Below are 26330 nucleotides of genomic sequence, written 5' to 3'. Positions count from 1 at the left end.
ATTTTCAACAATACCATATCATAACCTCGAAGAAACATAAAAAATGGTATTACAGGGTTAACACTTACACTCTCTTTCAAAGGAAGCAGTGTCGTTGATCACCATTTTTTTTGCCAATGCGTCGAAGTCTAGTATTAGTTTTGTTGTGGCAATTCTCAAAACATCTTTGCCTAATTGTGTTCTAATATTTGGCGGGCCGGATTAAAAAGGCCAACGGGTCGGATGTGGCCCCCGGGCCGTAGTTTGCCCTTCCCTGCCATAGTGTGTTAATGTGAGTGTGAATGTTGTCGGTCTATCTGTGTTGGCTCTGCGATGAGGTGGCAACTTGTCCCGAGTTTACCCCAACTTCCGCCCGGGTGCAGATGGGATAGGCTCCCGTAACCCCAAGAGGGACAAGCGGTAGAAATTGGATCGATGAATGGAGTAATTTGTTCTTTGTTGATAATGTTAAACTGACAATAGTATTCACCATAAATTAAGTGGAAAATGTACCACAAATAAATGAGATTGGTATCCACGCGTGGATGATCGGTATCGGAATCGGGAGCATGAAACCCTAATCGGAACAGCTCTAATTAAAACGATAACTAATATGGTGTAAATGAAATGGCAACACATTTTATCTTTAGTAAGCACTTTTACTGTAATGTTTCATAATGATTATCAAATCAAAAAAGTTTAATGAAACACAAATTAGCTTTGAACAAAAGCACAAAGTTCAGACTCCAGGTTGCACTTTCCATCCCACACCTTATCTTTTAGTCCAGGTCTCTGGCTGTGGGGCATTGGGAGGAAAAAAGGGGGACAAGGGGGCTTGTGTATAAATAGCTTTGGTACCCGGTTGCATAGCAACTGATGCCATCTTGCAGAGTTGGAACGCCCCTCACCACGCCTCTCGTCCTGAGTGTTCTATGCCATTTTCCTCCCCCGGCTGTCTGCCTTACCATCAAATACAGCCTAGAAGATGTGAGTGTGAATTCAAAGTGGAGTGTCTATCAGACAGACAGTGTGATATGTTCAGTGGTATGCATATGAATATATACAGTCATTCATTCTTTGGACGGTCTCTCTGCCTCATGTACCGTATTTTATCTCTGTGCCTCTATTTGTATGCCCAAGCTCCCTATCAACATATCCATCCATCCTAACCGTCTGTCCATCAGTCATTGCTATATTTTGGTGAATCATCAGTGTCAGGCAGCAGAGTGGAGAATTTTTTACAAATGCTGCCTGTCAGGAGGGAGGAGACCATCCCCCAGAGGTTTCAATCATCCCCCACCTTCCATCTCGCCATCAACAGAGGTGCACTAATGAGCCCGAGAGAGGTGAGAGGAAGAGCGGGAGGAAGCATAAATGAGGCGATCAAGTCATCCAGCGTGTGGGGTCAGGCTGTCCATCACACTACAATGAGGGAATGCATGTTGTGTCGGTGAACCGGTGTGACAGTAATTCAAGCAACATAAGGTGAGAGTAGGCAAAACAGGTTGACCAGTCTTGAGCTCTTCCTCTCTGGCTGGTTTATGGCAATTAAGTCCAATATTAGGACTTTTCCACTATAAACATACAAGCGTTGTGCCAGCAAGCAGTAATAAAGAACCCTTTCAGGCCCCCATATTACACGTCAAGCCAAACACACCAGCAGCAGTCACTTTTGGAAACCACTTGGCGTGCCCACGCATGCTGATGATGTGTGGAAGACAGGCAGAAAGGACCTGAGCTAAAAAGTGTACGCCTTTGGACACCTTTTAACACCTGGAATTGTATACCTTCACTTCTATAACATGTAACTGTTACTCATAGGCAATGTTCACACTGCAGGTCAATTGTGATTGTTTTGCCCATGTGACTAGGGATGAAACAATATCCAGTATTACTATAAACCGTGATTAAAAACGTCACGGTTAGTTAATCGTAAAGGGTCCACCATACGTGTGTTTGAGTCCTCCTCACTTGCTATAAACAGACATTATGCTGTTATGTTATAGCATAACCTGCATAGAACAAAGTTACACAAGCGGTCCACGCGTTTAAACACACCTATTGAAAGACACGCTGGTATGCTACAATAGCTCAAAAAGGGCAATGGGACAAAGAAGCAAACTTTTACCACCTAAACAAATGTGGGATCATTTTGGGTACTTAAAAAATGACCTGGAAGTCTTTGAAAACACTGGTTCACCCATTTGCAAAACCTACCCAAAGAAAGTTGCGATTCAAAGGCCGTATATATTCAATATGGTGAAGCTTTACACACCAGAGTAAAGGTAAGACTTAAAAATTATGTTAGCAGCAACTTACAGGTTACTTCATGAAGTATTGAGCTAGTAGAGAGTTAAAAAAAAGGTGTCACTTACAATCAGTAGCTTAGCATTGAGTCAGTTCAATGTCAATAAACAGCAACAGGTACTCCTGTCAAGGTCTTCATTCAGTGACTGTTAATGTTAGAAATTGCTTCTTCATGTTTGTGTTGAATAAACTATAGACATTGTAAGTTACTATAACAAGTGTAAAACAATAACATAAGGAGCTAATATATGAACAGCTCTATACCATGAGATAAAATTATGATAATTCCACTAATTAACATACCATGATAGATTATTAAACATGTATAAACAGCATTGATGACAGTTGATAACAATAATACTTGATTTCACTACCTGCGTAAGTAACATTGTCCAATAGAGGATCAATAAAGTTAACCTTAGTCTTATATTAATATTACTTTATTATTAATAAAAAAAATGTTTGTATGTACTTTATATAATATATTATTTGATGACTGTTAGTTCTAATAAATAACACATAAAAATCCCTCAGGATTGTCTGTGATTTCATACAAATTAGTCAATGCATATTAATTGTGATAATCGTGAAACCGTGATGATTATTCAGACTATAATCGTGCACTCAAAATCTATGATTGTTAAATCTCGATATGTGACATTTATCTGTTTTTTCATGTCAATGTCAACAGTACAATACAATTTTTTTCAAAGCCGACCCAGGCTTCTTTCATATGTGGATATCAATGAGAGGCCACGTTCACACTGCAGGGTATGATGCCTAAATTGGATTGTTTGTTAAATCTCATCTTTTTATGTAATCTTTCACATTACCAAAAAAAACTAACCAGGATTTTCTAATGCGAACGCTTAACATCGTGTTTACGGAACTAAACATGGCTGCCTCAGTCAAATAAGTACAGGCAAATATTGACATGAAGCCACAGACCATTGCACTCCTGAATGTACCCAACCCAGTGCAGTGACAAATTATCTACCTTTTAATTATTTTTCAATCAGGGTTCAAATTGAGATCAGTCTCTTTTACATATTTTAGGAAACCACTCCATACTTCCTGAAACTTTACAGAAAGACCGTTCAATGTCAGTCTAATTTTATCTAGTTTGAGAAAATAGAGAATATCTTTAATCCAGTGGGTGTGTCGGGGAGGCGTTGTTGTCTTCCAATTTGACATAATGAGTCTTCTAGCCAACAATGTAGTGAATGCTACAAAAATATTTTTGGATTTGCTAAGGGTAGATGTCTAAGGTGCTACCCCAAAAAGTCCACTTAGAGCAGGGGTTGGCAACCTGCGGCTCTTTTATCCAACTGTTGTGGCTCCAGCTAGTTTATGCTTCTGTGTACTGTAGTCACTACGCTGTCCCTAGAGGCACCGTTGTGAGTCTTTCTAAGTTCTGCATCAGCCATTCATTTCTTGGGACAGTGTTTTCTGGTGAGAAACCATGACACTTAACATGTTATATCTTGTTAGTTTCCTTTGTAGCTAATAAACAATGATAAGTATGGGATTGAAACTGGTGCCGTGTTACAATACTTTAATTGCTAACAAAGAAAAGGTTTTTGCAAAGGTGGGCAGTATGCCTCATGATTGAATCGCATCAACACAGGACAAGTACTAAAAGCCAACCGATTACAGTGTTTTCCGCCTCGCTGCAAAACTGCGGATGTGTACATTTCTAAAAAAAAATGTTGAATAGGGAGTGAAAATTTACCACAGAGTTGCTGGATAGAGGCAAAGATGACTGCTGCAAATAAAAGAAAAACAGAAAAGTGGCCTGGGGGGGGGGGCACCCCAAAACTCTTGCAGAAGCATCTCTCTAAACTGGGTGCGCACAACATTCCCGCCCCACAAAAAACAGCCACCGCCCTTCTCCTAAACTGACAATACAGTAAGCACAAAAAATGTGTCATCCAGTTAGCAAATAAAGCGCAATAAGCTATATGTTTAAATAAGATGAAAAAATGTCTGTTTAATAACGCCTTACTCTCCTCGCTCTTTCTTGTCTTTCCTTCTCACAGACAGACAAGCGCACCTTCTTACACACGTCACATACTTTCACGTCATACATCACATACGTATACGCCCTCACGGAGCAGAGAGGTAGCAGACTGGGTAACGTTAGCTGTGATGCAAGCGAGCCGTGCGAGTGGTAATACAAGGGAGAGAAGGTGCGAATCTGGTAACAAATGTAGGAAGAATTAATTCCCAAGAAAAACAGCAGCGGATCCATTGTCTGGCGGTGGTTTGGATTCAAGCGGGAAGATGTCGAATAGACAACATTAAATTGTCAAGTGTTGGTCACAAGTGTTGTACCAAAAGTAGCATTACTGCTAATATGTAGCATCATTTGAAAAGTCACCTGCTAATAACTCTTTAATAAATACAGTTTTGGTCAATTGACTTAGTTGTGATTTCCTTCCCTGCATGAAAGTTTAAAATGAGAATATATTAATGCAGTATGAACAATAATGTTTAATGTAGACACATAGAATCATCATACTGCTGTGATTATATGTATCAAGTGTTCATTCAAGGCTAAGGCAAAATATCGAGATATATATCCTGTATCGCGATATGGCCTAAAATATTGAGATATTAAAAAAAGGCCATATCGCTCAGCCCTAATATATATATATCCACATATATATATATCCACATATATATATATATATATATATATGCATACAAATTATGACCATTTATACAACCAATTAGATATTAGAAACTAGAACACCTCATTAAGTCAGTTTTCTTCTTTTTGCCCTAGTACTACATACAAAACCAGAAGGCGTTATTTGTATGAAAAATTAGTGCGTTAATATCAACATGCATACTTGCCAACCCTCCCAGATTTTCCGGGAGACTGCCTATTTCCCGAAAACTTCCCGGGACAAATTTTATCCCAAAAATCTCCCGAAATTCAGGCGTAGCTGGAGGACACGCCCCCTCCAGCTCCAAGCGGACCTGAGTGACGTGTCGACAGCCTGTTTTCACGTCCGCTTTCCCACAGTATAAAGAGCGAGCCTGCCCAATGACGTTATACCTGTAAAATGATCGAGGGCGAGTTCTTGGTTTTTTATGTGGGTTTTTTTGTTAGGCAGTTTCATTAAAGTCCTCCCAGCCCGGTAATAACACACAACAACAGCAGTCACATTTTCGTCTACCGTAAAGCAGTTTGTCTGCCGTAAGCTCTAATGTTGTGAACTTGTGACACTCTTAAACAGGACAATACTGCCATCTACAGTACATAGAATAGAATAGAATGTAGAATATAATGTGCGTTATTTAATTCAGCACCACAGTTCGCTCACAATAAACAATGATAATAATGAATAATATAATATATATAATATATTATATATATATGTATATATATATATATATAAAATCCATCCATCCATTTTCTACTGCTTATTCCCTTTCGGGGGGCGCTGGCGCCTATCTCATATATATATATATATATATATATATATATATATATATATATATATATATATATATATATATATATATATATATAAATATATGAATAATATAAATATATTCTACATTTAAGTGCAGTCAAGGAACATATGCATTATACAGTCTGATGGCTGTCGGTATGAAGGACCTCCTGTGTCGTTCCGTGTTACATTTTGGGAGTCTGAGCCTTCCACTGAACATGCTCATTCTCTCCGCAAGGTTCGAGTGTAGTGGATGGAAGGTGTTGTCCATAATGGCTAGGAGTTTTGCTAGACTTCTTCTCTGCCAGAGAGTCTAGCTGTGCATGCATATGGTTAGAAAAATAGTGACAGAGAGTAGAACAAAGATGGACATTTCAATCCTTAACTCAACAATGAGTAGATGAGTGTTATGTGTGTATGTGTAAATAAATGAACACTGTATTTCTTTTATTTATATGTATGTATTATGTATGTGTATATATATATATATATAATATATATATATATATAGCTAGAATTCACTGAAAGTCAAGTATTATATATATATATATATATATATATATATATATATATATATATATATATATATATAAAATATTTGACTCTTAACCACGCCTCCAACCACGCCCCCCGCTCCACCACCTCCACGTCCAAACCCCCACCTCCCAAAATCGGAGGTCTCAAGGTTGGCAAGTATGTCAACATGTGTTTAATTTTTTTGTGAATGAAAATATTATAGCTAGCATTTAAAGCATTATGTATGTTTAACCAGTGCTAGTCACATGAATGAGTTACCTGGGATAGATACCACTGACCATGTCCTGGGCTAAGAGATCAGAAGAAGTGTGATTTGGTCCGGCAGCTTTTGAAAGAAGCAGGACAACCAGTCCTCTCATCTGAAGGTTGTTCTTGCTGTCATAGACAAAACCTCTGCAGGGAAAAGAAAACAAATATTTTATACGTTTTTTATAGGAAATCAATTAAGTGATCATATAATCAGTCTTATTTTGCTATTAACTAATGTATGATTTATTTATTTGCCCACATATTCACCAGATCAACTTTGAAATATTTTAACATGTGAAAATCATTAATAAACTGTTTGATGTAATTTGTTGAAGCAGTTTTAAATATCTTGTAGCATTCATAGGCTTGGGCCAATAACAAATTTTGTTTGACAATATATTGACCTACCTATTATTGCCAACATTATTTTGAAACCAAATTAACCTCTGATGAAATAATAATGCATAATAATAATGCAAGTATACCCTATGTTTATGTCATCTTAGTGACATCATGCACAAAAGTGCACTAATAGCTTGTTTTAAAAATGTCTCTGACAATCTTGCACTTTCTGTTTTGGAAATGACATGAATGTTTGTGCCACTGCTTGATAACTGTTTAATAAATACAGTTTTAGTCAATGGACATAGTTGTGATTTCCTTCTCTGCATGAAAGTTTAAAATGATCATATATTAATGCAGTATGAAGAAGAATGTTTTAATGTAGACACATGGAATCATCATACGGGTGTGATTATCTGCATCAAGTGTTAATTCAAGGCTAAAGCAAAATATCGAGATATGTATCGTGTATCGCAGTATGGCCTAAAAATATCGAGATATTAAAAAAAGGCCATATCGCCCAGCCCTAAACTGTTATGTCAGGTTTGGGACAGGTGCATGTCTGATGTCGCACACATGTGCTTCACTAAAAGCTCATGGCGTTTTCGCGTTTGCTCACACACGAACAATTAGAGGAAATAGTGTATATATTAAACCACCTCCTCTCCTCCTTTGAATAGCTTTCAAATTCTGGGGTCTCAAGGTTGGGAAGTATGGTTCAATGTGAATACTGTATCTTAGTTGTTTAGGCAGTAATGAATTTATACAAGTTTAGATTGGGGTATGACATTTTTTAAAGAGAAAATACATTGTCTATTTTTTTCATGTTAGTAGTTAAATTAGCTAGCAAGCTAACGCTTGTTGGTCCAAAATTGTATCAACATGTGGTAATAAATTACGTTTTTCTCAATCATTTTAATTTGATACGGTAATACATACTAACCGTCAAGAGTTTTATAGCACTTATCATTGCTACAGTTTTGGTGCATGTAGTACAAACGCCCGCAGCTGCTGCAAAGAGTGGCCGCTCTGCCTCTTGCAGCCCATAAAAATGCATGCACACAGCGGTTATGGAGGCTGGGAAAGTTATTGAGAGTTAATTTTAATTTATTGCTTGGTTAATTGACTAAGTTTTCAGCTTAAATATCTATTAGGCTCAATGTAAGATGACTATGTTTCTCATACATTAATTTATTTTGGCAGCCCGCAACAAAAAAAAATGTACAGCCACAAATACTCGGCACTGCTTTTTTATTTTTAAGATTTAATGCTATTTGCTCAATTTCACATTATACATAAATATCACTCTGAACTGAATGGAGTGTAGTTACAACGTCTTCCAAGTAGATGGCTTTGGAATTTCATATCTGTGATCAAACAGAACAATAGTCTTACCTATGGTGTGAACTAAAACAATACAAATCATAATGTGTAACTGTAATACAACAACAATTAACTACCATTCTATGTGCCCAATAACAACTAAGCTGTAACACAAACACATAACCTAAACTATTATTTACAAAATCCATCCATTCATCTATGTTCTACCGCTTGTCCCTTTTGGGGCTGCGGGAGGTTGCTGGAGTGCCTGCTTTAAAATGTCTGTTTAAACCTTTTTTTTAAACGATTATTGAAAATGTATGAATTTATTTATACCGTAATTGGCATAAATAAGAATTGTGCTTCAGATGTTAATGGGTTTTTTTTTAGCACTGCTAATTTTTATGCTTGAAAATGCTCAATTTTGCCCACTCTTTATGTCAATCAAATACTGTACGTAACTTAGCGATGCACGAATATGTCCAACTTTGTCTTTCACCAATTAATGCTTAATTCGTGGACCTCTCAGATGTAAATACGTGATATGCCTCAAATCTTTTCTTCTCTAAATACTGTAAATATCAGATGAAGTGGGGTTGTAGCAAGCAGTAACGTTGTGGGGATGATAAATGATTCAAATCATTAAAAAATATATTTTTCTTAAGAGTGTATAATTTTACTGCATCACATTTTTAAAAAAATATTCATGATCGCTTATATATTTGCCTCTAAACCTTTCAAAATACATCCTGATTCAGGTAAATAAACAGTAGCCTAATAGGGCCCTGGACCATTGTCTGAAACCCGGAAGAGCCACCCAGCTATAGACCGGAATTTACAATACGTAAAGCTCTCAGCATCTGATCAGGCTGTGAGGAAACACAAAAAGGTAAGACAATACAATATTTATCAAGTTTTTTTTTCGACTATGTGCATTAAAAAAATTGTGGTGATGACTTTCAAAATATATATTTAAACATTGTACATTTTCGAAAGATGAATTACGTCCTGTATGGAACATCTTGCAGACGGACTCAAAATACGGATTATTAAAGTGACTGTGGAGCAAAATTCACACTAAATTTACACTAAAGCACATCCAATATGTTTAAGTCATCCAACTTAATTTCCTTTGGACTTAGTGCTGGCCTATGGCAGCTGTGCACTGAATACTTAATAATTTAAACATTTTTAATGTGGTGTAATTAATAATAAACACAGCCAAGCCTGATTAATAAGCCAGTTTGCTAAGTTTTTCTTTAAAAAAACTTCTTTAAACATTTTTTTTTCTGTTTGCCCACTGACTAATACCAATTTTCCACACAACTACTTTTTCAGCCAACAAAAAAATTACTGCATTTCTGAAAGGGATGTGTGGATGAAGTATATTAAATTGCAATTAAAAGGCTGACATGATGGATTATACAGCAATAGAACATGGTTTTGCTTCAAGAGTGTATTTTTCTTTTTGCATGCACACAAACTAAAACAGACGCGCACACAGCGCAATGGACGCAGCCTGTGTGGTGGCGAGATTAAATATCCTTTTAATGTCTCCGGGGAGCGCTTAGACTGAGCACCTCTAATTCTGTCCCTATGGGAGCCCCTTGTGCAATGAATCAAGCTCTCGTTAGGGGCTCGGAGGCAGACAAGCGGCCACACCCCCACTGCTCAATGTCCCACATTGCCCAGACATCAACCTCACAACTTCCACCCACCACAACGTCAACCCAGCAGCAACCCCCCCGGCTCTAAGACCCACCTCTGCACCACGGGGGGAGGTGAAGAACAGAGTGGATGTGGGAGATGGAGCATGAAAAGAGGGAGGGAACGCAGAGAGACATAGTGGAAAAGAGCCTGAGCAGAAATGAGAATGCAAAAAAAAAAAAAAAAAAAAAAGATGGCAGAATGAATACACGAGTGATTCACTGTTGTAGCAATGGAAAACACACAACACATACAGGCACACGCCACAAGTTGTGCACCTTCCATTAACACAAACCATCCTTATGCTGCTTTTTCCAAAAACAGAGCTGACCTTGTGGAACACCATCTCTCCACTCTGCTAAAAAGGTGTAATTATGGTCACTAATGTTTTTTATTTTGTTTTTACACAGTAGAACAAGGATATGCTGCGTACAACACAGAGGTGTAGAGAGAGTGAAGCTGTCCTCCTTTAAGAGCATATGGGCCAGTGACCTGAGGGTTGGAGATGATTAATATTTTTGTCGCTATCCACAACAGCACACATCAATCAATCAAACCCGGTCTTGTGCAAGGGAATGGGGCAAGGGTGGTATGCAAACGAGTGAGCTAGGGGGCATAGATGGAAGCTAGAGAAATGGGCTGCTGTCATCATTAAGAGGTTGTAAACAGGTCACAATGCATTCTTCTTGGAAAGTGTGACACCATAACTTTGACCAACCTACGGAGACCTGTATGAAGTTGGCCCCCCTATCTCGTACAAATCTTCACAAACTAGTCCAAAACTATGCTGGTTTGTGATGCGAACATTTTTGTTTGTGCTGGTTTGTGATGCAAACATTTTCGTTTGTGCTGTTACGGTTTTTAAGTTATTTTAAAATACATTTTCTGATTAGTGATGTCATCCAGCCCCCCACCATGTCCAAAACACCCCACCCCAGACTTGTCCCATTCATTTGTGCTGCAAAAATCTTTGGTCTGACTATTATAGTTCTTAAGTTATTAACGTTTCAATATTCATAACCAGCCTCCCAGCCCCCCCCCCCCCCAACTTGTTAAAACAATCATTTGTGCAAAATTTGTGCTACAAAATTATTATTAGTTATTATAAGTTTAAGTTCTATGGTTTTATGTTATTAACATGTAATTAATTATAACTAGACCCCCCCACCCCAACTACCGTATTTTTCGGTTTATAAATTGCTCCGGAATATACGTTGCACCGGCCGAAAATGCATAATATTATTTTTTTACTCAGCAACAAATCAAATCTCATCCCATAAGTAAAATATTTTTGAAATTAGAACTTGCATGTCAACCAGCGTCACCTTTAAGTGTTCCACTGTATTACGTTGTTATGTACATATGCAAACACACCACAAGACTTTCGCAGACTTTGAAGAACAGTAAGCTTTGGCACAGTTTAAGAGAATGAAATGAAAAACTGAAATACCACACCAAGGAGACCTGCCTGTCTGCTATTGCGGATATTTTTATCTACTGCGTGTCTAAGTCAGAGACATAGTGGGAAATATGAACCAGCCCTACAAAGATGACAGGAGACAAACTGTGAAAAAGTCTAAAACCCTGATACATACATACACACACACACACACACACACACACACACGCACACACGCACGCACACGCACACGCACGCACACGCACGCGCGCACACACACACACACAAACACACACACACCGTTTTACAACACTCAAAAGTATTGTCATATCAAATTTAGGCGTATTGGTAATTACAACCTTTGGCTTCTATTTCAAAGACAGAGGTTTTCTTACTCTCAGTTGATAACTGCAGAATAGTGCATTTAGCAAACGTTGCTGTTATCACTATGTGTGTTGACATCTGAATGCGTTTCTTACTTCTAGTTGCGTACAAAAGCTTATTTTTGCTTTCGTGTTTGACAAAATCAATAAGAAAAAATGCATACTAGCAAATGAGACTCAGAAGCAATGTTCCCTCTAAGCTGCGTACCTGCGCAATTGGGCACTGCTCAGGCGTTCTCTGAGCACAAAGTTAAAGTTAAAGTACCAATGATCATCACTCACTCACACACACACACACACACACACACACACACACACACACTAGGTGTGGTGAAATCTGTCCTCTGTATGTGACCCATCCCCTTATTCCAACGCTTGATGCTGAGTGCCAAGCAGGGAGGTAATGAGTCCCATTTTTATAGTCTTTGGTATGACTGGGCCGGGTTTGAATTCACAACCTACCGATCTCAGGGCGGACACGGAGTAGTAAAATACAAACAAAACATTAAACAAAATAATTATCAATTATTAACAATTTAATCCGTACAATTTAGCGATGCAAATCTATGAGTGTCAGGTAAAAACAATAAAACGAGTTTCAGAGCAACCATTCTCTCGACTGACAATGCGTTTAGCGCCCTCTACAACCGTAACAAACAGCTTACCAGCCCATTCACATGTTGTATGAGGCTTCTGCAGGCATAAGCGACTGCAAGGCATACTTGCTCAACAGCCGTACAGGTTACACTGAGGGTTGTGATATAAACAACTTTAGCACTCTTACTAATATGCACCACACTGTGAAATCCCATGTATCCCGAACTCTTCCGGGCTACATTATACACCCCCGCTACCACCAAACCCCCACCCACCCCACCACCCCCCAACACCGGCCACCGACGCACAGAAGGGGGCGGGGGGGAGGGGGTAATGGGAGTGTATAATGTAGCCCGGAAGAGTTAGGGATGCATGGGATTTGTGGTATTTGTTCTGTTGTGTTTATGTTGTGTTACAGTGCGGATGTTCTACCAAGATGTGTTTGTCATTGTTGTTTGGTGTGGGTTCACAGTATGGCGCATATTAGTAAGAGTGTTAAAGTTTTTTATATCGCAACCCTCAGTGTAACCTGTATGGCTGTTGAATAAGTATACCTTGCAGTCGCTTGCGTGTTGAGTCAGCAGCCGCACACTAGATGTGGCCGGCCGGCACTCAGATAGGGTCGGCAAGTATGCAGCTGAGCCAAATTAGAGTGATCCAAGAGCCGCATGCGGCTCCGGAGCCGCGGGTTGCCGACCCCTGATTTACAGAGATACAAAGAATTGCTATTGCAACATCCGGTAGACACATGTGGAAAAGCTGTTTCTTTCATTCAAAAATTTCAGGTTAATTTGTATACTTAGTAAACTCATCCCGCGGGCTGGGTAAAACTTGTTCGTGGGCCTGATCTGGCCCGCGGGCCGTACGTTTGACACCCCTGCTTTAGATTCTGCTACTGATTACGGCAACACAAAATGTCGGGACAACTCCAACACCACACAAACTGTAAATGCCAGGTTGTTACACTAAGATGCGGCTCACACGCAGCCAAGGCCGCCTTAATGCTTGCCTGTGCTAAAGCCGTTGGGCCCAACCCAATCAGGGGCCCCCGATTTTGACGGCGAAATGCAACGATTGGTGTTCATAGCTGTCAATCACAAAAAGCTCAGGTTCATCTAGCGATTGTGTACTCTTTCTCTCCCGGCTGTGTTGTTTTTTCCTACTGTTCCGAGGAAGGCCCAAACCAACATCGCCTGTGTGAGAGACCATCCATCCATCCATTTCCTACTGCTTATTCCCTTTGGGGTCGCAGGGGTAGCTGGTGCCTATCTCAGCTCCAATCGGGCGGAAGGCAGGGTACACCCTGGACATGTCGCCACCTCATCGCAGGGCCAAAACAGATAGACAGACAACATTCACACTCACAGACCAGAGACTATTATTAAGCTAAAACACAGGCAGTTTCCCGGATTGCCAGCACTTTACTTGAAGTTGACTGGCTTTTATGACATTGCATGTGCATGCCGTGAAGGACGTGTATTCATGAGCAAAATTATTTTTAAAATGGGTGATACTTTTGCATTGTTGCTGTTCTGTTGAGTGTAATGATGATTTTTTTTTTGTTCAAACTGTGTTTTTGGGTGGGGGAGATGTTGAGGTTTATAATTGCCTTTAAGCTCCAGGGCCCCGATTTAGGCAAAGTCAGCCCTGCATGCAGCCAGTCAATGTCATTACCACTGTGTTATGCTTGTGTGTCACTGTTTTGCTAGTTAGCTTATAGATAACAGTGCAACAGAGTTAAATATATTAAATATACTGTATGGGTGAATATATCACCCAGGCCTATATCATTGTGCAACATGTGAATGGAAATGTGATCCCTGAAAGGGGTACAAATAATTTCCAAAGCATTACCAACACACTGACAAACAGTACTAGTACATAGCTTTAGCTTAGTTCCTTTCTTTGTAAACAATGACAAAAACAACAATTTATTAGATAACAAAAAATACTGATCCAATTACTGTAATATTATCGGTATACTGATATTATACTTGGTACAATTACCGTTTATATTTGTATCGATTTGCTTACCCCGTTTGGATGTTCAGCTCTAGCTTAGTGGTTACCAATGTTTTTGTGTACCCTCCCATGGCATGTGGAGTAACCCATTTAGCTATACCTTCTCCTTCAATCCGCTAGTGATAATAATACTTGTAAAGAAACAGTTTATTTACCACCATGAATGTGAGATTTAGTGATTTAGAAGCTGCACTGTGGAGGCACATTAGCTGCCAGCAGGGGCATCACACTGTGTTGAGGACGCCTTCGTTCACTTGTCACTAACTCATTTGCGGGACACAGCTATAACGTGTCATCAACGTGCATTATCATCATGACAGGACAATATAAAAAGCTCTATTGTCGGCTAAATGTATTTAATTTATATCGTATGTAGTCTACATGGGGGTTTCACGGTGGCAGAGGGGTTAGTGCGTCTGCCTCACAATACGAAGGTCCTGCAGTCCTGGGTTCAAATCCAGGCTCGGGATCTTTCTGTGTGGAGTTTGCATGTCCTCCCCGTGAATGCGTGGGTTCCCTCCGGGTACTCCGGCTTCCTCCCACTTCCAAAGACATGCACCTGGGGATAGGTTGATTGGCAACACTAAATTGGCCCTAGTGTGTGAATGTGAGTGTGAATGTTGTCTGTCTATCTGTGTTGGCCCTGCAATGAGGTGGCGACTTGTCCAGGGTGTACCCCGCCTTCCGCCCGATTGTAGCCAGCGCCCCCCGCCACCCCAAAAGGGAATAAGCGGTAGAAAATGGATGGATAGTCTACATGGGCCACTGTAACATGGCATGTTACAGTGGTTAGTGCATGTGCCTCACAATACGAAGGCCCTGAGTAGTCCTGAGTTAAATCCCGGGTTAGGGATCTGTTTGCCCGGGTTAGGGATCTGTTTGCATGTTCTCCCCTTGACTGCCTGATTATTGGGGGTCACAGGCATGCAGCTGGGAGGAAGAAACGTGAACGAAATCCTCCAAGGGTGTTATTTATTCTTGCAAAAATGACATCGATCGTCTACTGACGTTGCTGCATTGTTTCATTAAAAGTTATCAAACTTTTCGCTCTGTTCTTGTCCAATATTTAGGCTGTTCAGTTTTGGATTTCCCAGCGTCGCTCTCATCAGCGTCACGGGTTGATTTCGATGTGAGTGGTTGAAGCATACTTGCCAACACTCCCGATTCCCGAATTTCAGTGCCCCTCCCGAAAATCTCCCGGGGCAACCATTCTCCCGAATTTCTCCCGATTTCCACCCGGACAGCAATATTGGGGGCGTGCCTTAAAAGCACTGCCTTTAGCGTCCTCCCTCACCTGAAAAGGAGACAATTCTATATGTCTCTGTTAACCATAGGTTTATCTATAACCCATAACGTAGGCAGGCACGGAACTACAAACTCCGTTTTTCCATATGAGTTGGGAAATTGTGTTAGATGTAAATATAAACGGAATACAATGATTTGCAAATCATTTTCAACCCATATTCAGTTGAATATGCTACAAAGACAACATATATGATGTTCGAACTGATAAAAAAATCTTTTTTGCAAATAATCATTAACTTTAGAATTTGATGCCAGCAACACGTGACAAAGAAGTTGGGAAAGGTGGCAATAAATACTGATAAAGTTGAGAAATGCTCATCAAACACTTATTTGGAATATCCCACAGGTGTGCAGGCTAATTGGGAACAGGTGGGTGCCATGATGGGGTATAAAAGATGCTTCCATGAAATGCTAAGTGATTCACAAACAAGGATGGGGCGAGGGTCACCAATTTGTAAGCAAATTGTCGAACAGTTTTAGAGCAACGTTTCTCAATGAGCTATTGCAAGGAATTTAGGGATTTTACCATCTACGGTCCGTAAAATCATCAAAAGGTTCAGAGAATCTGCTGAAATCACTGCACGTAAGCGATGACATTACGGACCTTTGATCCCTCAGGCGGTACTGCATCAAAAACTGACATCAGTGTGTAAATGATATCACCACATGGGCTCAGGAACACTTCATGAAACAGTTGATTGCTACATCTGTAAGTGCAAGTTAAAACTCTGCTATGCAACGCAAAACCCATTTATCAACTACACCAAAGAACGCCGCTTTTGGCCCGAGCTCATCTAAAATGGACTGATGCACAGTGGAAAAGTGTTCTGTGGTCTGACGAGTCCACATTTCAAATTATATTTGGAAACTGTGGACGTGGTGTCCTCCGGAACAAAGAGGAAAATAACCACCCAGATTGTTATACTGTAGCTGCAAAGTTTAAAAGCCAGCATCTGTGATGGTAAGGGGGTGTATTAGTGCCCAAGGCATGGGTAACTTACACATCTGTGAAGGCACCATTAATGCTGAAGGGTCCGTACAGGTTTTGGAGCAACATATGTTGTCATCCAAGCAACGTTATCATGGACGCCCCTGCTTATTTCAGCAAGACAATGCCAAGCCACGTGTTACAACACCGCGGTTTCGAAGTAAAAGAGTGCGGGTACTTTCCTGGCCTGCCTGCAGTCCAGACCTGTCTCCCATCGAAAATGTGTGGCGCATTATGAAGCGTAAAATACGACAGCGGAGAACCCGGACTGTTGAACGACTAAAGCTCCACATAAAACAAGAATGAGAAAGAATTCCACTTTCAAAGCTTCAACAATTAGTTTCCTCAGTTCCCAAATGTTTATTGAGTGTTGTTAAAAGAAAAGGTGATGTAACACAGTGGTGAACATGCCCTTTCCCAACTCCTTTGGAACATGGTGCAGGCACAAATTTCTAAGTTATTATTATTTGCAAAAAAAACAAAGTTTATGAGTTTGAACATCAAATATCTTGTCTTTGTAGTGCATTCAACTGAATATGGGTTGAAAAGGATTTGCAAATCATTGTATTCCATTAATATTCGCATCTAACACAATTTCCCAACTCATATGGAAACAGGGTTTGTATTTCTCAGTGTGTGTTTATTCCAGCCGGCACTTTAATACACTGACACACAACATCCGGATTCCCATCATGCATTGCTTCAAAACCACAGCAAGTAGAAATGTCCAAAAAATTAACAGAGACTAAGCTGAAGCACGAAGAAGAGACATGTCGACGAAGAGTAAGAAGAAGTACGCTTGCAAATTCCAAAATGAAATGGTTTTTTTTCCCCCTTGGCCTCAGTCTGCACCCCCACTCCAGGGCCTAGGCTGTATGTCATCTTTTTTGTAAGGGAAGCTGGAAGCCGGCAGACCCGTCAGCGATCCTGTTCTGTCTCCTGTAATGTTTGTCTGATCTTGAATGGGATTGTGCTGAAAATTGTAATTTTCCTGAAGGAACTCTCCTGACGGAATAAATAAAGTACTATCTAATCTAATCTAATCTAGTGTCACAGTGGCTTACACTTGCATCGCATCTCATAAGCTTGACAACACACTGTGTCCAATTTTTCACAAAGATAAAATAAGTTGTATTTTTGGTCCGTTTAATAGTTAAAACAACTTTACGTTATTGCAATCAGTTAATAAAACATTGTCCTTTACAATTATAAAAGCTTTTTTTTTTTTTATCTACTACTCTGCTAGCATGTCAGCAGACTGGGGTAGATCCAGCTGAAATCCTATGTATTGAATTAATACAGGCCTTGCGATGAGGTGGCGACTTGTCCAGGGTGTACCCTGCCTTCCGCCCGATTGTAGCTGAGATAGGCGCCAGCGCCCCCCGTGACCCCGAAAGGGAATAAGCGGTAGAAAATGGATGGATGGATGAATTAATACAGAATCGTTTTGAATCGGAAAAATATCGTTTTAGAATCGAGAATCACGTTGAATCGAAAAAAATCTATTTATAATCGAATCGTGACCCCAAGAATCGATATTGAATCGAATCGTGGGACACCCAAGGATTGGCAGCCCTAATCTCTAGCCAATGAGTTAAAAGTCCTTGGCCGTCAATTCATTGACCAGCACTGCTCTTAAAGAGTCGCCGGTGGATATTTCCGTAACATACTATTGTGCAGCTGCACAACTGAAGAGAGGGAGACGGCTGGTCAGTATATCTGGCACTCATCGAGGGTGGACGCGCCCCTTTCCTCTCCCTTATCTCTCCTGCTTGCTTCTTTGTTTTGTCTTGTCTTAACTTTCTTGTTGCCTCTTTTTGAACTGCTCTCCAAGTCTAAACATTGAAACTATCTAACTGGCCTCAACAAAATTGAAAGGATCTTGGGTTTGGGGGAACCTGCTGTCGTGACGAAGCGGTTGTTGCTGGACACACGACAGACTCTTGGGAGAAGAAGGAGTGCCGCGTGCCTAGCGACTCTTTTCTGTCGAGGACGTGAAGATATCCACCTATTCGGAGTTATGACAACAGGACATCTGCTGATTGGAGTAAGCGTTGCTCTGGTTTGTCGACAAATTGGAAGTTGCTGGCAGTCTTCAAAGTACCCCAAAGCTACCACAAATGATTCGAGGATGCGGGAAGAACTGTGGATTACATCGGACTGTCTACCCCGCAGGTTTGAGGACCAGTCATAGACAATTTAGAGTGAAAAGCAAATTTTATTTTCACTCGTATACAAATCATTATAACTTGTATTGTTTCCCTGGCTTCGAGACTCTCCCGTAGGACACTGCTGCGAAGACACAACAAACTCCCTTCTTGTCTCTCATGGACACACACCTGTTGTTGTTGACTTTGGACTAGCAACTGCATAATACATCAAGGCCGCAGAACAGAGACGCACTGCGGGCTTACACACACACACACACACACACACACACACACACACACACACACACACACACACACACACACACACTTCCACAAAAAATATACGCCACACATACACCTCCCCCAACCCAACGCCCTCGACGCAAATCCCGTAGGGGTGATGAATGGATGGTCAGCGCCTAAAGAGCTGCAGCCTACCACCATGACCTTGAACTACCTTCCCTCTGTTGCTAGATAGCTCGAGATGTATGTTATAATATGTATATGTGCTTTGCTATGGAGTTTTTTCCCCACTCCAGACTGGGCCCCCTTAGGAGCCCAGTCTAGATTGTATTTTTTTACTCATCGTTCCCCAGCGTTTACCTTGTTCCCATCTTTTACGGGGCGCCTTATGGCGACACATCAGCGTTCTTGTTCTGTAACCCTGTACACTGTTTGTTTGTCTAATCTTGAACAGGTTTGTGCTGAAAACAAAGTTTTGTTTTACTTGTGCAATGACAATAAAGACCTATACTATCCTATCCTATAGGATAGGCTAGATTTACTCCAGCCAAACAGACTGAACCATTGGATGAAAGCTCTCGTTCAAAGTTCCCTCTGAACATTAGGAGAAGTTTTATATGGTCACTCATTTGAATACAACCTACCGGACTCTATCGGGAAAACATTTTGAAGGAGTGTTATCGGCTTTGAGTAAATTGTAAAAGAGAAAAAAGAAGGTCGGTGTTACCTTGCTGTGTTGAGAAGAGGGTGCTGAGTGCCGACCAGCTTCCTGACGTGCATGGCGACATTACTCAGCTCATCGCTGAGCAGACAGCGGAGGCTCATGAACGAGGTTGGATAACCCACAATCTTCTCGGCATCAGACACCACTTTACTCCAGTTTGAAGGTCCTGGGCCAGAGAAGAGGCTCAATGTCCTTTTTGCCGGCATGGAGCAGACTAGACAGGGTAGTCGCAACCATGGAGGCGCAATCATTTTACTTTCTGTAACGCCACTTCTTCACAAATGACTACAATGGCGTGATGGTATTGAACACCATCTAACGACTTAGTCCTATCATCGCGATATGCTGTAAAAATAAAAAGAGGCGTTTTATTGAACTTATTGTCTCCTAACTTTCCGTTGTTTAACTCACGACCTGTCACCGGGCGCAGCCATCATGGCATGCAAAAATACGACATTTCCGGTCATTTTTTGTTGGATCAGCGTAGGATTCGAGTTTGGCACCGTGACTACTTTTAAACAGTATGTTTTTTTTAAATAGTTTACAAGTAATGTTACGTGCAAAATGTTACAGTGTAATAAGTGTACATAAATCACATAAAGAAATGTTTCGTTTTTTGTCGAACGGGTTTTCAGGGGACACATTTCCGGTGTTGTGGGTTGCGCCAAGACTCAATGACTGCATGGATACTGCTTTGCGATTTAAAATCTTAAATTCTCAATGTCATTTAAACTGACTCCTGTTCTTACACGCTACAACATAATACAGTTTGACTTATTTTTGTTATTTTTACAGGTAATAGGCTGTAACAAACATACATTAAAAATGCACACAAAAGCCAAGGCGCTTTCAACATCAGCGAACCATGTCAAGGAATAATAATAAATAATAGTTATAAAAAAAAGTTGAAAAGAAATGACAAAAGGGGCTATCGAAATCAGTGTTTTTCAACCACTGTGCCGCGGCACACTAATGTGCCGTGAGGTGCAGTCTGGTGTGCCGTGGGCGATTATGTAGTTTCACCTATTTGGGTTAAAAATATTTTTTTGCAAACCACTAATTATAGTCTGCAAATGATGTGTTGTTGTTGAGTGTCGGTGCAGCTGACCGTGTAATACTCTCCCATATCAATAGGTGGCAGCCGGTAGCTAATTGCTCTGTAGACATCGGAAACAGCGGGAGGCAGCATGCAGGTAAAAAGGTGTCTAATGCTTAAATCAAAAAATTAACAAAAGGTGAGTGCCTCTAAGAAAAGGCATTGAAGCTTAGGGAAGGCTATGCAGAACAAAACTACAGCTGAACTGGTTACAAAGTAAACAAAAACAGAATGCTGAATGACAGCAAAGACTTACTGTGTATGTACAATGTACAGCCGAACATGACATGACAATCAACAATGTCCCCACAAAAAAAGATAAAAACAACTAAAATATTCTTGATTGCTAAAACAAAGTAAATGTGGGAAATATCGCTCAAAGGAAGACAAGAAACTGCTACAGGAGATTACCAAAAAACGAGAAAAAGCCACCAAAATAGGAGCGCAAGACAAGAAGTAAAACACTACACACAGGAAAACAGCAAAAAACTCCAAATAAGTCAGGGTGTGATGTGACCGGTGGTGACAGTACACCTACTTTGAGACAAGACCTATATTGATGCATGGTTTAATTTATATTCAACAATTGCGACAACTACTTTTTGCTGTCAACTGACTTTCATTTTTTAATGATTTCTGTTGTTGGTGTGCCTCCGGATTTTTGTCAACACAAAAAATGTGACTTGGCTCAAAAAAGGTTGAAAAACACTGATCTAAATCACTTTAAATGTTTTGAACAAAGATATCCTCTTAAGGGCTTTTGTATTCTTAATCATCCTCCAAGATTCGACTGTAAACCATTAGCCAATTAGAAAATGTAGGCCTTACTTTCATAATCGATATTCATGTAGAATTTTTTTTGCCTGGAGCATGATAATGTTGAGAAATATTTTTATGTTACAGTCATTTATAAAAAATACCAAATTTGATCTCTTCTATAGTGAATGGGGACATCCCTTGTTACTCAACCAATCTCTGATCTCCTCCCAAAACACATGTACACTCTCACATTCCACAAACAGATGCTTGACATCAGTTGTCAATTTAAGTCCGCTCTAAGTATATACAGCTTGAGCACAATACCGTTCTTATAATATGTTTTTTTTTTCCCTGCAGTGGAAATTTTAGTTGTCTTAAAAACATTTAATCCTTGACTGTGCTAATTAAATAATGTGTTCGTTTGTTTGGAAGGGACTATATGTATTAATGAACATATAGTTGCATTTTTCTTTGTTTCTTGTATTGTACCAAGGGCACAGTTTACCAATTCGAAATTCTTGTTCTTTAAACATTTTTGGTCAATAAATATGATTTTGATTCTGAAACATTGCAGTAAAAATGCTGGATTTAGCACAGTGGTAGAGTTTTCATTTGTAGTACAATTGAAAATCAAGATAGTACACGTGGAAAAAAGCAAAATAAGAGGAACTGGAATAAAATAAAATAAAACACTTGTTAATGCTTTTGGCGTCAAGATGGCAAAATCAGAAAAAAACTAATCATATCCAAACTTTTTTTTGGCTTTAATATTAAACTAACAAAATTAGCATTAAAAATGCAAGTAAAAAGAAAAGTAATGTTGAATCACTTTCATAAAAATACTGTACTGAGTTGAGAGAACTATATCACATTGATGTTGCCTGTGCTGCTAGTGGTGGCCAGGTTGAACACTTCTAAAACACAAAAGAAAAGTTGATTGTTTCAGTTTATTTTGAACAGTCGCTAACTCACAGCAAGTAGAAAACTGAGTAAAACACTTAAGTTTTGTCAATACTGGCCCGGTACAGTATTTTTAGTTGTTATTAAACGATGACAACATTCGCGTAATTGCCCACATTTAGATATATAGACAGCCGAATGTAAATATTAAATCACATTATTAGATATTTATGATGTTTTCTATTCAACATTTATACTTAACATGTACATTTACCATCTAGTTTTAACATGTTAATTTGTATTATGGCTGTCAAGTTTAACAAGTTAAATTATCACATTTATCATGTATTTACTTAGACAAATTATGCAATTTATTTTGACCACACGTGCTCTTTTACCTAACCCGTGGATGGTTACCTGAGAGGGCGCGCAAGTTGTTATAAGGTCTGTGATCAGGTCAAAGCATACATCAGTGCAAACATAAGTGTGGAGATATTTCACTTCCAAATACACCAAGATGGGACTTCAGACAAAACTGTTAACACATTTTTAACAAACAAATATATTCAATGAATTCAAGTAACACATCCAGTGATGGGCAGTGACAAGCTACATGCAGCGAAGCTACGTAGCTTAAAGGTGCCATATGTGGAAATTTCACGTCAAGTCATCATTAAATGGCGCTGATACGTCAAAAGGCATTAATAAATCATTTTCTTTTTGAATACCTTTATAATTGATAACAGTAGTTCAGCCGGGACAAGCTCACTTCAAAATTAGATTTACAGCGACAAAATCTTATTGTTTTCATTTCGATGCCCCGCCTTCCACCGTTTGACCCATTAGAAAGTCAGTGAGCGTGTCACATCCAGCTTGCCAGTTACACACCATCCTCTTTGTCTAGCTACTGCCACTGGTAAAGTTATTAAACATGTCAGACCTTAGTAAATGTAAAATGCCTCGATACGATTCTCAATTTATTCATGACAAAGCCAGGAACAAAACAAGCATTCGTATTGGGGATGTCCTTGAATGATGGAGACTATTGAAGGTGGAGAAGATGTTTTCATCTGCCGTCAAACTTGTTTATTTCCTCCCTAATAGCTAAGTAAGGCATTTATGTTTTCTTATTACTTGTGATAAATGGAAATGGACATTTTGTATGTAAACTATATTATCCAATGCAGTCTATGACCTTGTCAAACTAAGCTAGTATGTTCATGCAACGAATGCTTAGCATGCTCGCCCGGTCAATGACACATCGACATATAGGCTAACGGGGGAAATATATGCCCGCCAGCTTTTATGTCGATGTGTCATCTAAGTCAGTGGTCCCCAACCACCGGGCCGCAGAATAATTTTTTGCATCCATCCATTTACTACCGCTTATTCCCTTTTGGGGTTGCGGGGGGCGCTGGCGCCTATCTCAGCTACAATCGGGCGGAAGGCGGGGTACACCCTGGAGAAGTCGCCAATTCATCGCAGAGAATAATTTTTTATTAATTTTTATTATTTTTTTATTTAAAAAAAATATATATATATAATTATATATATATTTTTTTTTAATCAAAACAACATAAAAACACAAGGTACGCTTACAACCGTCTACCCAGATAATGTTGGATGTTACCATGAATTGATTAACGTAGACCCCGACTTAAACAAGTCGAAAAACTTATTCGGGTGTTACCATTTAGGATAGGATAGGATAGTATAGGATAGGTCTTTATTGTCATTGCACAAGTACAACAAAACTTTGTTTCAATTTAGTGGTCAATTGTACGGAATATGTACTGAACTGTGCAATCTACCAGTAAAAGTTTCAATCAATCAATCAAAAAAGATGCCGAAGCTTTGTCGGAAGGTCAACCACGCGTCTTTTGAGGGACGGAGTAGTGACCGGAGGGAAGATGCAGAGGACACAAAAAGAGCTGGCAGAGGATCTGGAAAAAGGCAGCTTTTGGCTCTGGTTGAGGAGGAAGGACACAAGCTTGGGAAATAAAACCTCAATCAAAAAGAGCCAAAGGGGTAAGATCTGTCATCTGAAGGAAGTGACAGGGAGACCTCCCTGTCACTGCTCCGCCACCAGGAGGCAATCCAGAATAAAAGCGCGAAATGTTGAGGATTGGTGGTTGCTGGCTGATGACTCTACAGCTGACCGATGGGCACTGGAGAAGGTGCGGCAGGCAGAAATGCTCAGAAGGAAATTCAACCTATCTGTATATTTACTGCAAAATAGAGGGAATTGTTTCCTCTAACACGCCCCTGTCAACAAATGACCTACCTCTGGACATGAGCTAGCGGTTTGTAGCAGTTATGTGTAGCTGCATAATATTAAAGCAAGAATATCTATATGTATCCAAAGCAAGCACATATATCTGTACATTTCAGCAAATGGTGTAAAAATCATGGTGATTACCGGCATCCCACTAATTGAGAACCCAAATTCTACCCACTTAACTCCCCTTTATTGTAAGTGTAAACATCCTGTGGAGTGCAAAAACATGAACAACCACTATATCAATGATTAGCATTAGCTGTGTTAATTGTGAAGTGAATTATATTTATATAGCCCTTTTTCTCTAGCAACTCAAAGCACTTTACATAGTGAAACGCAATATCTAAGTTACATTTAAACCAGTGTGGATGGCACTGGGAAGAGGTGGGTAAAGTGTTTTGCCCAAGGACACAACAGCAGTGACCTGGGTTTCGGAAGCGGGGATCGAACCTGGAACCCTCAAGTTGCTGGCACGGCCACTCTACCAACAGAGATATACCGCCCTGATTGGAGAAAAGATGAATGCATTGTCATCCTCAGGACCTCTTCTTCCAGATTGAACATGGCAGGGTAGTGAAGAACACGTTCAGGAAGGGGTCAGATGAAGGTGCAGGTTTGCCCCATCAAGGGGAGATTGCCACTCAGACCTCCACTGAAGCCCAAAAGGCCTTGGTGGTCGGGCCTTACCCCAATTTGCCATCGTCTGAGATAGCTACCATCTTGCAGGGCCCATGCCAATAAGGGCCTCTAGGGATTTCTGGATGCACATGTCACCCATTGTACATACACAGGGGATACAAAAACAACCACACAAGAAAAGAAAATCAATGCAACAAATAACAGCGATAAGACCAGAGAGTACTATGTTTTTCCATCTGCCGTACACCTCAAGACATAACAAAATTGAGTTCGGATCCACATCTGATTCTTTTTTCAAAAGAAACCTAATGCTCTCTATCCATCCATCCATTTTCTACCACTTATTCCCTTTTGGGGTCGCGGGGGGCGCTGGCGTCTATCTCAGCTACAATCGGGCCGAAGGCGCAGTACACCCTGGACAAGTCGCCACCTCATCGCAGGGCCATAATGCTCTCTAAGGCCTTAGTACAGGATCCATTAGGGGCTGTGTTAATAGGGATGAAGGAGCAGCAGAGGTCGCAAAACATTTAACAGACTCCTCGTGTTCCCGCAAGGAGTCTGTCTAAGGCCACGCTATTTTGGAGTGCCGTGGGCAAAGTTGCTCTTAACTTGGGATGAATAGCATCTAGTGCATTACTTACTAGGTTAGCCAGGTTTTGAACATCATGTTGAATGTAATTAATAAGATCGACATAAACAAATTGGGTGATGAAGCACAAGCTCGGGGTAGTCCTCAATTTAAGATTATCTGGTATTCGCCGGCCCTGCGATGAGGTGGCGACTTGTCCAGGGTGTACACCGCCTTCCGCCCGATTGTAGCTGAGATAGGCACTAGCGCCCCCCGTGATCCAAAGGGAATAAGCATTAGAAAATGGATGGATGAATGGTGTTCGCCAGGGGATGTCTATGGCATCAACATCAATTGGAGAATTTTGTAAT

The 26330-nt window shown here is 40.2% G+C and overlaps 1 protein-coding gene across 2 annotated transcripts in view; it reads right to left on the bottom strand.

Moving 5' to 3' along the window:
• The window catches only part of pdss2 (prenyl (decaprenyl) diphosphate synthase, subunit 2), a 72371-nt gene extending 52189 nt beyond the window's left edge, over positions 1–20182 (bottom strand). The window contains exons 1-2 of one of the 2 annotated variants that reach the window (XM_061895747.1): positions 19723–20182; positions 6546–6680 (exon numbers count right to left, since the gene is read on the bottom strand). In XM_061895747.1, the coding sequence (XP_061751731.1) occupies positions 6546–6680; positions 19723–19970 (383 nt within the window). In that variant the 5' untranslated portion in view covers positions 19971–20182. The remainder of the gene's footprint in view (positions 1–6545; positions 6681–19722) is intronic. The other variant, XM_061895748.1, reaches the window with a different exon arrangement.
• Between the last annotated feature and the right edge of the window lie 6148 nt (positions 20183–26330).

The sequence above is a fragment of the Nerophis ophidion genome, linkage group LG03 (genome assembly GCF_033978795.1).
Source record: "Nerophis ophidion isolate RoL-2023_Sa linkage group LG03, RoL_Noph_v1.0, whole genome shotgun sequence".
Lineage (NCBI taxonomy): Eukaryota > Metazoa > Chordata > Actinopteri > Syngnathiformes > Syngnathidae > Nerophis > Nerophis ophidion.
This window is presented reverse-complemented; position numbering and strand designations above follow the sequence as displayed.